At 45.9% G+C, this 17517-nt stretch overlaps 1 protein-coding gene across 1 annotated transcript in view; it reads right to left on the bottom strand.

Moving 5' to 3' along the window:
* Window positions 1-10779: 10779 nt before the first annotated feature.
* Window positions 10780-17517, bottom strand: part of LOC112235885 (protein diaphanous homolog 1-like) — a 142336-nt gene continuing 135598 nt past the window's right edge. Inside the window, 1 exon segment of the mRNA XM_042302942.1 lies at window positions 10780-13105. Within this exon segment, the coding sequence (XP_042158876.1) occupies window positions 12918-13105 (188 nt within the window). The 3' untranslated portion in view covers window positions 10780-12917.

The following is a 17517-nucleotide window of genomic DNA, read 5'->3' as shown; positions in this document are numbered from 1 at the left end:
CACTATTATCATCAGTAGCGCTACCACTATAACACCACTATATCATCAGTAACACTACCACTATAACACCGCTAACATCATCAGAAGCACTACCACTATAACACCTCTAACATCATCAGTAGCACTACCACTATAACACCGCTAACATCATCAGTAGCACAACCACTATAACATCAGTAGCACTACCACTATAACACCACTAACATCATCAGTAGCACGACCACTATAACACTGCTAACATCATCAGTAACACTACCACTATAACACCGCTAACATCATCAGTTGCACTACCACTATAACACAGCTAACATCATCAGTAGCACTACAACTATAACACCACTAACATCATCAGCAGCACTACCACTATAACACTGCCTACATCATCAGTAGCACGACCACTATAACACCGCTAACATCATCATTAGCACTACCACTATATCATCAGTAGCACTACCACTATCATCATCAATAGCACTACCCCTATATCATCAGTAGCACTACCACTATAACACCACTATCATCATCAGAAGCACTACCACTATAACACCGCTAACATCATCAGAAGCACTACCACTATAACACCACTATCATCATCAGTATCACTACCACTATCATCATCAGTAACACTACCACTATAACACCACTATCATCATCAGTAGTACTACCACTATAACACCACTAACATCATCAGTAACACTACCACTATAACACCACTATCATCATCAGTAGCACTACAACACCACTATATCATCAGTAGCACTACCACTATCATCATCAGTAGCACTACCACTACAACACCACTATATCATCAGTAGCTCTACCACTATCATCATCAGTAGCACTACCACTATAACACCACTAACATCATCAGAAGCACTACCACTATAACACCGCTAACATCATCAGAAGCACTACCACTATAACACCACTATCATTATCAGTAACACTACCACTATAACACCACTATCATCATCAGTAGCACTACCACTATCATCATCAGTAACACTACCACTATAACACCACTATCATCATCAGTAGCACTACCACCATCATCATCAGTAACACTACCACTATAACACCACTATCATCATCAGTAGCACTACAACACCACTATATCATCAGTAGCACTACCACTATCATCATCAGTAGCACTACCACTACAACACCACTATATCATCAGTAGCTCTACCACTATCATCATCAGTAGCACTACCACTATAACACCACTAACATCATCAGAAGCACTACCACTATAACACCACTATCATCATCAGTAGCACTACCACTATCATCATCAGTAACACTACCACTATAACACCACTATCATCATCAGTAGCACTACCACTATCATCATCAGTTACACTACCACTATAACACCACTATCATCATCAGTAGTACTACCACTATAACACCACTAACATCATCAGGAGCACTTCCACTATAACACCGCTAACATCATCAGAAGCACTACCACTATATCATCAGTAGCACTACCACTATCATCATCAATAGCACTACCCCTATATCATCAGTAGCACTACCACTATAACACCACTATCATCATCAGAAGCACTACCACTATAACACCACTAACATCAATAGCACTACCACTATAACATCATCAATAGCACTACCATTAACACCACTGACATCATCAGCAGCATTACCACTATAACACCACTAATATCAACAGTGGCATTACCACTATAACACCACTAACATCATCAGTAGTTCTACTACTATAACATCATCAATAGTACTACGGATAGCTCTATCGCTTATAACATCTAACGCTTATGCTACTTCTACTACCATTAATCCCCCATATCCTTGACCCTTGGTATAATGAGTGTGTGGGATTTACTGCATTGTGTGTGAGTTACAGCGCTGAATGTGCCTGTGTGACCTTTGGGTCTTATTGCTATTCTAATGGCATCCTTCCTCAGCTCAGCCTGCTGTAGAGAAAGAGAGATCTTTCCCCTGCTAATAGCAGAAATAAACACTGACATCTCTGTGCACAGAACTGATCCTGTGGGATGAGCTGTGGCATTAGGATTAGGATGAATGCTCAAATCTAAATGTGTTTCTACATTTGAGATGTGAAACAGAATTTGTTGGAGGGATGGTGGAGTGTTGAGGTTGGGGTATTCCAATCTACATGTGTTTCTACATTTGAGAAGTGAAACAGATTTAGTTGGAGGGATGGTGGAGTGTTGAGGATGGGCTATTCCAGTCTAAAGCAGCAGAGGAGTGAGACAAAAGCAGTGGGATGTGGATTTGATCCTCCTACAGATCTACTCATGAAAATAACTTCCTAGCTTTTAGGTTCATGCATTGTCACCCCATATCTTTTTTTCCTCAATATATATTTTTTTATTCAGATTTTTCAGGGGGTGCTGGAGCAGCCTCAGGACCCCTACTTCCACGGCTATGGATCACATGTTTTATGAAAGCAGGGGTGTAAAGTACTTAAAAGTATTTCCCCTTAAGTACTACTTAAGTAGTTGTTTTGGGGGTATCTGTACTTTACTTCAATATTTATATTTTTGACATCTTTCACTTTTAATTCACTACATTCCTAAAGAAAATATACTTTTTACACCATACATTTCCCCTGATACCCAAAAGTACATTATGAATGCTTAGCAGGACAGGAAAATGGTCCAATTCGCACACTTATCAAGAGAACATCCCTGGTCATACTTACTGCCTCTGATCTGGCAGATTCACGAAACACAAATGCTTCAATTGTAAATGTAGTGCTTCTGGCCATCTGTAGATCCCCCAAAAATTGTTTGGGTTAATTTAAGCAATTTGAAATGATTAAAACTTTCACTTTTGATACTTATTAAAACCAAACACTCAAGTAGTATTTTACTGGATCACTTTCACTTGAGTCATTTTCTGTTGAGCTCTCTTTTACTCACGTATGACAATTGGGTACTTTTCCCATCACTGTATAAAAGGACATGATGCTGGTCTACATTCTACGCCCTCAGATCTAACATACTGCACAAACATTAAAAGTACATTTTCAGAGTGCATGGATGGTATTCGCTCAAATTCAAAGCGAATGTGAATTACGTGAATATGTAGGCCAAGTTGACTTTGTTCCCGCACGCTCCCCGTGGAGAAAATCACGGGCTGAAAGCACTAGCGTATAATTGGGCAGCTTTTCTCCGCAGTGCAGCGCTATCAATCCCCTCGACGCAGCGTCTTTAGAAATGGACACGTCACATCATGTTAATGCATGACGAACATGTCCTCAATATATACACACACAACAACAACCCGCGGATTCCTCTTTCTTTTGTATTTCTATGACAGGAAACATGCTCCACATGTGAGACGAGAGAGAGAGATTGTAGTTGATCTAGCCTGAGTCACCAACGGCACCCTATTAGTGCAGTACATAGGAAATAAATTGCCACGCAAGCCTACTTTCTTGACGTCTCTGCTGCTTATGTAAGGTGGGATATGAGGAGGAAACAGAGGGAACCTAGACTGGCATTGGAGATGTCACTCAGTTTGGTGGTGGCAGAGCGAATCGGTTGACATTTGGTGGCCAGTGCTAATTGTGCATAAATTATAGGTCTTGTAGAACCTTTTGTACAAGGAGCTGGATAATTTGATCAGAGAATACATGATGCACTGAGGCAGGGAGGGAGAGAGACACAGAACGGTTCTCTGTGCACAAACACTTTCGGACACTGCCGTCCATTCCAGGCAGGTCAGCCAAGATATTATTTTTCATCAGTCAGCACTACCCCCTTTGTCTCGCTTTCTCTGGAACGGCATCCTGCTGTAGTGGGTATTTGGAATAAGATAATGCCAAAAACACACCCCCTTTCTCCCAGGGAGAGGAAAAAGTACAAACAAGCCATTCTAAACAAACTCAAAGCTTCTCTCAGAATTTCAGCGAGAGAGAACTTTTGTGGGTTTATTTGGATTTTGATTTGTAATGTTTATTTCACTTTTTGTTTATTATCCATTCCCCATGCCAATAAAGCCCTTGAATTGAACTGAACTGAGAGCGAGAGTCTGTGAGAGACCATAGAGTGCCAAGGTTGTTCTGAGTGGGACCTCCAAGTGAAAGAGTTATGCTGATTTCAAACTGAGCCCTGCATGCAATCTTGCTGCTCCTTAGCAGCTACAGAAAAGAAAGAAAGAGAGGGACGGAGAGAGAGATGCGGAAGGAGAAAAAGGTAAAGAGTAAAGAAGGGGATAATGACAGGAAGAGAGGATGGATATAGGTTACAGGATAAAAATAGAGGTGGAGAGAGGAGGGAGAAAGGTGTGTTTATCCCGTTCTCCTCCTGTAGTGAGATCACACCGCCTCCATCCATTCTCCCTCCTGGGGGGTGGATATTCTCCAGTTCGTCCAGTCTGCTACCTGGAGACTGACCGACAGAACCCCCAGCCAGCCAATCACAGGCCCTGAGAACCAAGCCTCCGCGTTCTGATTGGTCCTGGGCTCAGTACAGTATCAATGCGGATGGCAATGCATCGTCTGGCCCTGGTGGACCGATCATACGCCCCCCTCTGCTTTGTCCCCAACTTCCCTTCTGTTTCTGTGCTGCAATACCCGCCCACACTCAACACCACACACAAAGAGACCCACAGACACACACCCTCCTCAAAATATCTTAGTGAGGAAGGGAAGGAGATCTTGTACTAAAGGCTAAGAAAGCCACATAAAGATACTGCAGGAGACTCCTAGCTTCTAGTAACGAGACAGTCTGGAGGAATTGAGTTCATAGCTGAAAGATTGAGACTCAGAATGGCACAGATACAGTTTCATGTGGGATGAGGATGTGGTATGGAGGTAGGCACCAGGGACAGGAACAATAAGATACATTCTTAGGAACCAGAACACACACACACAAAACATATAAACACGACTGTCAATGGCAAACAATGAGAGGCTTCGCTGTCTATTGGTGGTTCCTCTGGGTACAACGTTCAAATGCCCATACAAGATTACATTCAAATGCCCATACAAGATTACATTCAAATGCCCATACAAGATTACATTCAAATGGTAATGACGCAACATGCAAACAGTCACAAAGCCAACGGGAGTTGTTCACCTTTAGACACACTGTATACATTCACACACACCCAATAAAATAAGACACATCACACATTCAGAGATTCCCTTGAGAACACACATTCAGACACACTCTCCATCTCTTTAATTTCTCCTTTGTCAGATGGCTAATCACTTCATCATAGGCAGCTCTTGCTCTTTTTCCACTCTCTCTTTACCCTCCACCGTCTTCTCTCGCACACACACAGTTCTTTCTATAGACAAATATCATAGCTGACACACACACACACACACACACACTCCTCACATCAACCACACTGATTCATGTTGGTATACTCAGAGAAAATGAAGACCTCAGCAGAAGTGGGAGGATGAGGTGAGTGTGAGAGGGTTGGAGAGAGAGAGAGAGAGGGAGACAGATGGTAAAGGAATGCAGGGGGCTGCTGTATGAGGTCAGAGGTCAAGGTGGGAGGATGGGGGTCGGTCTTTGAGGAGGAAGATGGGGGGTTTACCTCCACAGTCTATCAGAATAACTACGGCTCCATACAGAGACTGGGACAAGACAGATCTAGATGAAAGGTAATCTAATCTGTAGTCTGGACATTCCCTCCTGACCCACACGCCAATCCCCCAATCTCACTGAACAACTACAGACTACTCCCAGCGCGCACATACATTTAGCGTCGCCACATTGTCCACGTCATTCCCAGAGCAAAACACACCAACAAAAAAACACTTAACCAAATGTATAAAGACAGACCAGAGAGACGACAGTTAGGCCTCATGTGGGTTGTGTCTGATTCAGATCAGATGCCGAGAGAATTACTGGACTGTTATTCCTGTCTTCAAAAGGAGAGAGGGGAAGAATGACATGCCACGGCTGAGCGCAGAGATATACAGGAAGCACAAACACACAGAGAGACTCGTTTACGGTTTGTCCAAAAGCACTAATCTAGTTTAATATGGCCGGCACATGTCTTTGGTCACAACAGAGCTATAAAGGATGAAAGGGAGAGAGGGAGGTCTTGGTTAAATCAACACCCGTCTTAATGAGGGGAAAGGTGGAGGAGAGAACACTATATTATCTTCCCGGCCTTACTGAAGACAAAATGTGTCAGAGAGAACATCCTCCCCCACTCGGTCTTCCAAGTCTTCTGGGGAATGGGAAAGTCTCAGCGTCAGCCACTCTTGGAGGACAGTGGAAGTTGAATGCGATAATGGTTTCCCCTCAACAGCCATTGATTGACCTGAGCCGTTGACCTGGTTAGTGATTACTGTCTTATTTCACTGTAGAGCCTCCAGCCCTGCTCAATATGCCTTAACCAACCATGTTGTTCCACCTCCTACATATGCGATGACATCACCTGGTTTAAACGTCTCTAGAGACTATATCTCTCTCATCACTACTCAATGCCTAGGTTGACCTCCAATGTACTCACATCCTACTTTACCTTTGTCTGTACACTATACCTTGAATCTATGCTATCGTGCCCAGAAACCGGCTCCCTTTACTCTCTGTTCCAAACGTGCTAGATGGCCAGTTCGTATAGCATTTAGCCGTACCCTTACCCTACTTGTCCTCTGTTCCTCTGGTGATGTAGAGGTTAATCCTGGTCCTGCAGTGCCTAGCTCCACTCCAACTCACCAGGTGCTCTCATTTGTTGACTTCTGTAACCGTAAAAGCCTTGGTTTCATGCATGTTAACATTAGAAGCCTACTCCCTAAGTTAGTTTTACTCACTGCTTTAGCACACTCTGCCAACCCGGACGTCTTAGCAGAGTCTGAATCCTGGCTTAGGAAAACCACCAAAACCCCTGAAATCTCCATTGCTAACTATAACATTTTCCGCCAAGATAGAACTGCCAAAGGGGGCGGTGTTGCAATCTACTGCAAAGATAGCCTGCAGAGTTCTGTTTTACTATCCAAGTCTGTACCCAAACATTTCGAGCTTCTACTTCTAAAAATTCACCTTTCCAGAAACAAGTCTCTCACTGTTGACACTTGCTATAGACCTCCCTCTAACCCCAGCTGTGCCCTCTAAACCATATGTGAATTGATTGCCCCCCATCTATCTTCTGAGCTCGTGCTACTAGGTGACCTAAACTGGGACATGCTTAACACCCCAGCCATCCTAAAATCCAAGGTTGATGCCCTCAATTTCACACAAATTATCAATGAACCTACCAGGTACAACTTCAAATCCGTAAACACGGGCACCCTCATAGATGTCATCCTAACTAAATCGCCCTCCAAATACACCTCTGCTGTTTTCAATCAAGATCTCAGCGATCACTGCCTCATTGCCTGCATCCGTAATGGGTCTGCGACCAAACAACCACCACTCATCACTGTCAAACGCTCCCTAAAACACTTCTGCGAGCAGGCCATTCTAATCGACCTGGCCGGGATATCCTGGAATGACATTGACCTCATCCCGTCAGTAGATGATGCCTGGCTATTCTTTAAAAGTGCCTTCCTCACCATCTTAAATAAGCATGCCCCATTCAAAAAACTTAGAACTAGGAATAGATCTAGTCCTTGGTTCACTCCAGACCTGTCTGCCCTTGAGCAGCACAAAAACATCCTGTGGCGTGCTGCATTAGCATCGAATAGCCCCCGTGATATGCAACTTTTCAGGGAAGTTAAGAACAAATGTACACAGGCAGTTAGCTTTCCTAAGGCTAGCTTTTTCAAACAGAAATTTGCATCCTGTAGTACTAACTCAAAAAAGTTCTGGGACACTGTAAAGTCCATGGAGAATAAGAGCACCTCCTCCCAGCTGCCCACTGCTCTGAGGCTAGGAAACACTGTCACCACCGATAAATCCACTATAATTGAGAATCTCAATAAGCATTTCTCTACGGCTGGCCATGCTTTCCACCTGGCTACCCCTACCCCGGTCAACTGCCCGGCACACTCTACAGCACTCTGCCAAAGCCCCCACAATTTCTCCTTCACCCAAATCCAGATAGCTGATGTTCTGAAAGAGCTGCAAAATCTGCACCCCTACAAATCAGCCGGGTTAGACAATCTGGACCCTCTCTTTCTAAAATGATCTGCTGAAATTGTTGCAACCCCTATTACTAGCCTGTTCAACCTCTCTTTCGTATCGTCTGAGATTCCCAAAGTTTGGAAAGCTGCCGCGGTCATCCCCCTCTTCAAAGGGGGAGACACTCTAGACCCAAACTGCTACAGACCTATATCTATCCTACCCTGTCTTTCTAAGGTCTTCGAAAGCCAAGTTAACAAACAGATTACCGACTATTTCGAATCCCACCGTACCTTCTCCGCTATGCAATCTGGTTTCAGAGCTGGTCATGGGTGCACCTCAGCCAAGCTCAAGGTTCTAAACGTCATAATAACCACCATCGATAAGAGACATTACTGTGCAGCCGTATTCATCGATCTGGCCAAGGCTTTTGACTCTGTCAATCACCACATTCTTATTGGCAGACTCGACAGCCTTGGTTTCTCAAATGATTGCCTCGCCTGGTTTACCAAATACTTCTCAGACAGAGTTCAGTGTGTCTAATCGGAGGGCCTGTTGTCCAGACCTCTGGCAGTCTCTATGGGAGTGCCACAGGGTTCAAACCTCGGGCCGACTCTATTCTCTGTAAAACATCAATGATGTTGCTCTTGCTGCTGGTGATTCTCTGATACACCTCAACGCAGACAACACCATTCTGTATACTTCTGGCCCCTCTTTGGACACTGTGTTAACTAACCTCCAGACGAGCTTCAATGCTATACAACTCTCCTTCTGTGGCCTCAAACAACTCTTAAATGCAAGTAAAACTAAATGCATGCTATTCAACCGATCACTGCCCGCACCTGCTCACCCGTCCAGCATCACTACTCTGGACGGCTCCGACTTAGAATACGTGGACTACCTAGGTGTCTGGTTAGACTGTAAACTCTCCTTCCAGACTCACATTAAGCATCTCCAGATTGAATCCAAAATTAAATCTAGAATCGGCTTCCTAGATCGCAACAAAGCATCCTTCACTCATGCTGCCAAACATACTCTCGTAAAACTGACCATGCTACCGATCCTCGACTTCGGTGATGTCATCTATAAAATAGCCTCCAACACTCTACTCAAGAAAGTGCCACAGTGCCATCCGTTTTGTCACCAAAGCCCCATACACTACCCACCATTGCGACCTGTATGCTCTCGTTGGTTGGCCCTCGCTTCATACTCGTCGCCCAACCCACTGGCTACAGGTTGTCATCTACAAGTCTCTGCAAGGTAAAACCCCGCCTTATCTCAGCTCATTGGTCACTCGTAGCACGCGCTCCAGCAGGTAGATCTCACTGGTCACCCCCAAAGCCAATTCCTCCTTTGGTCGTCTTTCCTTCCAGTTCCCTGCTGCCAATGACTGGAACGAACTGCAAAAATCTTTGAAGCTGGAGACTCATATCTCCCTTACTAGCTTTAAGTGCCAGCTGTCAGAGCAGCTCACAGATCACTGGACCTGTACATAGATGGGCTGTTTACAGATGGGCTATCTACCTACCTCATCCCCATACTGTATTTATTTATCTTTCTCCTTTGCACCCCAGTATCTCTACTTGCACATTCATCTTCTGCACATCTACCATTCCCGTGTGTAATTTCTATATTGTAATTACTTCACCACCATGGCCTATTTATTGCCTTAACTCCCTTATCTTACCTCATTTGCACTGTATATATTACTTCTTGTTTTCTTTTGTTCTACTGTATTATTAACTATGTTTTGTTTATTCCATGTGTAGCTCTGTGTTGTTGTATGTGTCAAATTGCTATGCCTTATCTTGGTCAGGTCGCAGTTGCAAATGAGAACTTGTTCTCAACTAGCCTACCTGGTTAAATAAAGGTGAACTTTTTATTTTTTAAAGAGTGGTCGACTATTTCGGTTGTATTAAACCCTCTGAACACAGGCCCCCAAACTCAACCTGGCTGGTTGAGCAGAATTCCGTATATATCAAGTGTCAGAGTAGGAGAGCTGATCTAGGTTCAGGTCCCCCTTCTAATTAATTATGATTTAAAAAGGCAAAACTGGTCCTAGATCAGCACTCCTAAATATCAGCCTAGAGCCATAATGGCGACGGTGACTGTGGTCATCTTTTGTTGGTCAAGAGAAACCATGGCTCTCTTAGCTGATTCTGGGTGGCTGACTGAGGGGGTGAGTAGATTATTGGGAATCATGACTTGAACCTGACTTAATAGTCAGACCTCTATCCCACCACAGGCCTCAACCACTATCTCACCATTAGGGAGAGGAGTATTAAGAAACAGGTAAATCTCTCTCCCGCTCACACATGGTCTAGTGCTCGTCCAGTGAGGGTTCATTGGGATCTGTGGAACGTTGGCTGGCAGAGGTCTGTGGAAAACTCACCAGCATACTTCAGGGACCTGGACCCACAGAAGAAACACAGCCACAACAACGGCATTTACCACAGCAGGAAAGTATGTGCATGTTGATACAGCATCGGTCTGTAAAGTCTCGGACTTTGTGTAGCTTCTGTGTTAGCGCTTCCAAATGGACTTTGTATGTGTTCTGTGATCTAGTATAGACTAGCGTTGCCCTTCCCCCGCTCTCTAAACCCTGGAGTGCAGGGATGTGTACCTCAGATGAAATTCCCACTGGCTGAGGCCCAGGAACAGAGCTCTGTATTTGACATCATAGTGAACGGGCACGCGCGCACAGGATAGATTGTGTTGTACAAAAGAATCCTCAGACACATTGTTTATCGAAGTCATTTTAATGGTAGCGGACAGCACACACGATCATTTAATACACATTACCACAGTGATATCTCCAGAAACCAACTTTAACCTATACTTTTAACGTCCATTAAAACAAGTGTAAAAATTCACATAGAAAACAAGCTCTTATAAAATGAAAAAATTAAATAAAATCTAGAAAAAAATTAGAAAATCAGGCCAGAAAATGTTATTATTTTCCAGTGATGTTTTTTCAGCCTTTCCTCAACGTCCTTTAAAAAGACCACTTAAATAATAGGGACAGGATCACCTGAAAAGACTCATCCGCACAAGGAACGTTGTCTTACGGTCGACACGTCATCCTCTCGTTTCTGGCGAACAACTACAATCTAAGGGCTAAAATGTTTCCTCGTTGCCCCTTGACTGCAGTTGTTAAGTCACACGGACGCTGCGGTAACGTTGGTCCTTTTTATACCTTTGAAATATACTGCAGGAAGCAACGATTATAATCATGAAACGACCGCTCAGCTCTTGATAATAACAACACGTTGTGCTGGTAGAAGCACAACAGCTTGTGCTTGGTTCTAGTCCAGAGACCTGAACAAACCCATCTCTGATCAGCGCTTACGGGAAAACCACAGTTATTCAAGCAGATGTTCGAACCGTTTGTGACTGACTTGAGATCAGCAGTAGGGATATGTCATGTTTGCATAGGGATTGGTATAGCATGGGTCAACTGACAGAACTGCTTATCATTCTCCTTGGATTACACCAACGTTGTGGCGGCAACATTTGCTGATGGTTACTAAATACAAAACCAGAAAGGCCAGACATTCATGGCCGTTGCAGTCTAAAGGGGAAAGCGCGCACACACACACACACACACGGGGACACACACACTCGGGGACACACACACTCGGGGACACACACACTCGGGGACACACACACTCGGGGACACACACACGGGGACACACACACTCGGGGACACACACACTCGGGGACACACACACTCGGGGACACACACACTCGGGGACACACACTCGGGGACACACACTCGTCTCAGCATTTTTTGGGGGCAGGTCTCCAGTGTGCTGTAACTTCAGCAGAAAGACCACAGCGCTGTTTAGGAAATATAGCATTTATGATGACGGCAGACAGGCAGGCAGAACCACACAATAATTACAGATGGCAGAGCATACCCAAGCACAAACTCACACACGCACGCACACAACATAGATGCACAAACAACCACTAACATCCACACACACACACGTAGCTCTGGACACACACACAATTTCCTGCTTGTGGAGACGTCCTTTGAGAGATGCCAATGGGGCTCTATAGTCTTTATCACCGACATAGTGACTCCTCCCTGTGAATCACAGAGAACATAAAGAGCAAAGACCCGGGGAAATGAGATGAGGACTGTGGAACATGCGCGAGCGGGCGCACAAACACACTTAGACTTATCCCTTGGTCCACCCTGACCCAACACAAACTCCTATTGGACAACACGAGGGCTGACATGTGCAACTTGAAGTTGTATTGGTTGGCACTTGTTTCTTTTATAAACATACAGCAAGACAAACATACAGCATATTTGACAATTACAGAGCAACATTTAACAGGTTTGAAAGCAAACCTGGGAAAAAGCAAAGCCTGTCCTATAAAACATCAGGGCCTCCACATAGGTAGGACAGTCCAACCATCTGGATTGGGAAATCCATCCTATCCCTCTCAAGACGTACTTTAGAGAGGAGAGTAGACGGATAGATAGTGTGCGCGAGAGAGACTGATAGAGAAAGAGAGACTGAATGAGCGATAGACAGAGTGCAGTGGATGTGTGCAGTTGCCGACGCTTGACCATACACTGTACGTTAATACGGCAGAGCAAGAGCCCTCCCTCAGCGTGGAAGCGACTAATAGCAAGGCAGCCTGCGAAACCCTGGGGGTGTGGTTAAGGTGAGAGCCCCGCACTCATCCATTGGCCCCTTCAGACCCAGTCTGTCCAATCCCGTGGTCCTATGAAGGAGAGTAGGAGGAAGTTGCCGCTAGACACTGATCTAAGATCAGTTTGTATCCCTGCCCCCATGGTTAAGGTTAGGATATGGTAGGCTGATCCAAGATCTGTGGCTAAGGGGTAACTTCAACCCGTTTTTAACTGGACCGTGATAGGCTTTCCTCTAAGAGATCATCTAGTGACCCCGCCCCCTCTATGCTAGGCTCCTCCTTCTGTTCGGCCTTGGTCTTCTTATTGAGCGGTTTGCTGAAGGAGGGCGGGGTGTCCTCCTTCATCAACTCTTTGGCCAGGATGTTCGTTACTGCATGACCAGCTCTCCGGTTGGCTGAAAAGAGAGAGAGAGAGGTCAGACAAGTCAGGGTTGGTCATCTGGCGTTAACAGACATGCGACAGACAGGGATAGTTGAGACGGGTCAGGTCCATTCAGGATGCAGTTCGGTACAGGGTAAAGACAACACGGCCAAACCAAACCTCTCACTGCAAACATCAACCAGGCGACATCCCAAATGGCACCCAATCCCCTGTATAGTGCACTACTTTTGACAAAGGGGTTATGGGGATCTAATCAAAAGTAGTGCACTATGTAGGGAATAGGGTGCCACTTGGGATGTAAACGCTGAGAGAGAAGTGACTGACTCACCACAGGCCAGGGCAGGCTGTCTGGAGGAATACCTACTGTCTGCTGATTGGTCAACAGTACACACACATGCACAAGCATGTATTCTCAATGGTGATCAGAAGAAAGAACAAAATGCACACCCACACGAGACACATGCACGTATGCATGCACACACAGCAGTGGCGTTAATGTGAGCAAGGATTAGTGTGTGTGTGTGTGTACAGAACCCTTCACTACATGTGTCAGATAACTACCACACCCCATGATCTTGCTGGCACAGAGAGACGGAAGGAGAGGAAGGAACAGAGGATTGGAGGTTGTGAGGAGGACAGGGGGGTGGGAGGGTAGAGAGAGAAGCAGGAAGGAACAGAGGATTGGAGGTTGTGAGGAGGACGGGGGTGGGAGGGTAGAGAGAAGCAGGAAGGGACAGAGGATTGGAGGTTGTGAGGAGGACGGGGGTGGGAGGGTAGAGAGAAGCAGGAAGGAACAGAGGATTGGAGGCTGTGAGGAGGACAGGGGGTGGGAGGGAAGAGAGAGAAGCAGGAAGGAACAGAGGATTGGAGGCTGTGAGGAGGACAGGGGGTGGGAGGGAAGAGAGAGAAGCAGGAAGGAACAGAGGATTCGAGGCTGTGAGGAGGAGGGAGGTAAGAGAGAGAAGCAGGAAGGAACAGAGGAGGATTGGAGGCTGTAAGGAGGGGGAGGGATGAGAAGGATTGGAGGCTGTGAGGAGGACAGAGGGTGGGAGGAGAAGTAAGGATCAGAGGAGGATTGAAGGCTGTGAGGAGGGAGGGGGCAGGAAGGAAAGAGGAGGATTGAAGGCTGTGAGGAGGGGAGAAAGGAAGGAAAAGAGGAGGATTGAAGGCTGTGAGGAGGGGGAGAGGGGGGCAGGAAGGAAAAGAGGAGGATTGAAGGCTGTGAGGAGGAGGGATGTGGGAGGGAGGAGAGAGGAGAAGGAAGGAACAAACATAGGATTGGAGGCTGTGAGGAGGAGGGGGGAACAGAGGGGTATAAAGAGACAGGAGAGGGGTATAAAGAGAGAGGATGTGAGGAGAGGACCACAGAAACAAAAGAGAGGATTTGGCACATAACCAGAGACTCAGGAATACACGGAAGAGTGAGAGCAGTGAAACCACTATATGAGAGAGAGCCAGAGAGAGGAGAGAGAACGAGAGAGAGATGGAATGTGACAGATTGATAAACGTGTCACATTGTCCACAGGGAACATTCTAGCCTTTTCTCCCTCCCCCTCTCCCCTCTCGTCTCCAGCATTTGGCGGACAGCTGTGCTAAATAGAATGATATAGATCAGTGGGGGATTGTGGGTGTGTTGTACTTGTGTATGCAAATGTATCAGAATTAAGAGCCATTAATCCTCAAGCAACACCTGCTGCAAAACAACTGTTGGTTAACAGCAGTACACTGTACGTGTGTGTGTGACATGAGGACCAAGCAGCGAGATGCAGTAGTGGGTTCTGGAGTTGACCTAGAATGAAGGTGGCAGTTAGTTCGACTCTGGTCATAGATGCAAACAGGCACAGACACACACACACACACACACACACACACACAAATGCATGAACCATGGCTGTTAACCACATTACAACACACATTCACATGGTTCTGTTGACACACACACACACACACACACGGGTTACCGAGCAGGTCTCCAGCACTAGCTGTGACAGGGACAGCACTGAGTCTGGGGAGGAAGAGGAGGAGGAAAGAGCGAGAGGAGGAGAAAGGGGGGGAGGAGGAGAGAGAGGAATATGGAGAGATACATTAGAGGTTACACAACTCAGTTCCTTTCACTTGTTCAGTGCTGGGGTTTACAGAGCTTCATCCCTGCTGACGAACACAGGCAGCTGTGGCTTTAAATTAGCACCTCGCTCTCATCTACCCCAGGGTGTTCAGAACAGAGATCTAACACACTAATTAGACATTATGCAAATGACCCGCTGCGGTGCAGAGCCAGTCCCAAAAACCCAACACAAGAATAACTTAAAAGGGCTGTCAACGCTCCTCTTCTCACACTCAAGTTGAAGAACAAAAAGAAAAAAGAAAGTTGGGCTGAAGTACCACTGCGGTTCAGGAGCACAGCGAGCGAGAGAGGTGTCAAACTTTAAACAAGAGAGGAGGAGAATCAGGGCGAGGACACTGGTTTGGGGGTCGGAGAATCAGGGCGAGGACACTGGTTTGGGTGTCAGAGAATCAGGGCGAGGACACTGGTTTGGGTGTCGGAGAATCAGGGCGAGGACACTGGTTTGGTCGGAGAATCAGGGGAGACATTGGGGGCGGAGAGGACACTGGTTTGGGGGTCGGAGAATCAGGGCGAGGACACTGGTTCAGGGCGAGGACACTGGTCGGAGAATCAGGGCGAGGACACTGGTTTGGGTGGGGGGTAATTTGAGTTGTTAGTAACAGAGCATGCTGTCAGAACAGCAGATACATTTGTAATTGATCAGGAACATGTTCATTTTGTGCCGATATCAACCTAAACCTTTAACCCGTATTTCTGAGTGAATGATTAATGAATATATGGCTTATGTTTTTCTCCTCCATTGTGTGTAACTGGTTCTTCAGTCAGAGTTGAGAGGCGAACCTGTTCCCTTCCCACCAGGAAACGAGATGTCTAGACCAGAACCCAGCACAATGCCTCACAACATGCTGCCTGTGATTACCTGCGTTTAGAACTGTGTGTATGTGTGGGACAGGGGAAATGGGGACACAGACAGGGTGGGTAAAAGATCATCTGTTACACATTAAACAGGAGTCTTCATAATTACTGCCCGACGAGGAAGTAAAACGTATAAACAGTGCCGGTAAGTGTGTGTTTCATTGTTTGTGTCTGCAGATGTGCTGGGGAGTGTGTGGGTGTGTGTGTGTGTGTGCGCGAGAGAGAGTTAGATCAGCGTGTAGAGAGTGAGGGGACTATGATCATGTAGTTTTGACATGATAGTCATGAGGCCAGTATGTATGGATGTTCCCAGCTGGAGCAGCAGCCAGCGGATCTGGTTCTAGAAGCTCACGTCGCCCCCCTCAGGCTAGACAAGGTAACACACAGCGTTCCCAAAACCAGTCCTCAGTGGCAGTGTGAGTCAGTCATCTGGGACGAGTGCTCTGAAAGTAGACAGGGAGCCCCACAGTCCTTTATTAGGGTCATCTCTGTTAAAAGGGCTGGCCTGCTGCAGAGCGAGCGCGTGTCTCTATTGTGACTGGCCCTTTTATGTGTCGCTCCATTGTGATTGGTGCTTTGCCATTCATTCTCTATTGTGATTGGTGGTTTAGGGTGGGGTTATGACCTCGCAGATGGGCCTATAGTGATGTCTGGGATGCCTCATTGTGGTGCCGTCATTCCTTTAAATGAAAGAGGGACTAGTCAGTAGGTCGTAATTTCCTTAGAATGGCTGTGTGAGAGTCTATTTGGATAAGGTCTTTTACTCTGTGTCTAAGTGTGGGAGTGTGTGAATGTGTATACGTTAGTATCAGTATGCAAGCATGTGTGCGTGTCGGTATGCAATGTGTGAGGGCCTGCTTTAAAAAGAGCAGTGCAGACAGAGGGAGGACAGCTGTAGCACCTCTCCCCCAGAGACAGCCAGAGAGAGAGAGAGCCGAGTCCCAGGTCAGGGGTTAAAGGCCCCGCCCCCTCTCTGCCACTCTTCGATCAGACAGCCATGACACAATGACCATAGTTGTGCTCGAATACCCATACTAACATACTGTATACTACATTCTTAATGAGTATATAACACAAACTCACCCCATTCCGTACAAATGTGCGCAACCGCGACATTCAAACAAGGCTGCAAAGAAAAATAATGGGACTGTAGTGACTGTGTTGACATCAAAATCTGGGGCGTGAACTACGTTTCTATTCAAGCGTTGATCGACATGGTAATGGCTCTATAGTATTGGAGAAAAGTTTTAAAAAACGGACCCTCTGTTAAAACGGGACGTGTCATGTCGTAACGTACAGCACACATAAAGCAACTATTTCTGTCTTACAGCCTCTCTCCACCAGGTGTAGCACTTCTCTCTTTGTTTAAAAACAAGAAATGGACAGTGATGGGGGTATGGGGGGATACGTAGTCATTTTTTGTGTCATCACTGCAAGTGATCACG

The sequence above is a fragment of the Oncorhynchus tshawytscha genome, linkage group LG21 (genome assembly GCF_018296145.1).
Source record: "Oncorhynchus tshawytscha isolate Ot180627B linkage group LG21, Otsh_v2.0, whole genome shotgun sequence".
Classification (NCBI taxonomy): domain Eukaryota; kingdom Metazoa; phylum Chordata; class Actinopteri; order Salmoniformes; family Salmonidae; genus Oncorhynchus; species Oncorhynchus tshawytscha.
Note: the sequence above shows the minus strand (reverse complement) of the source record. Positions and strands in the feature narration are given on the sequence as shown.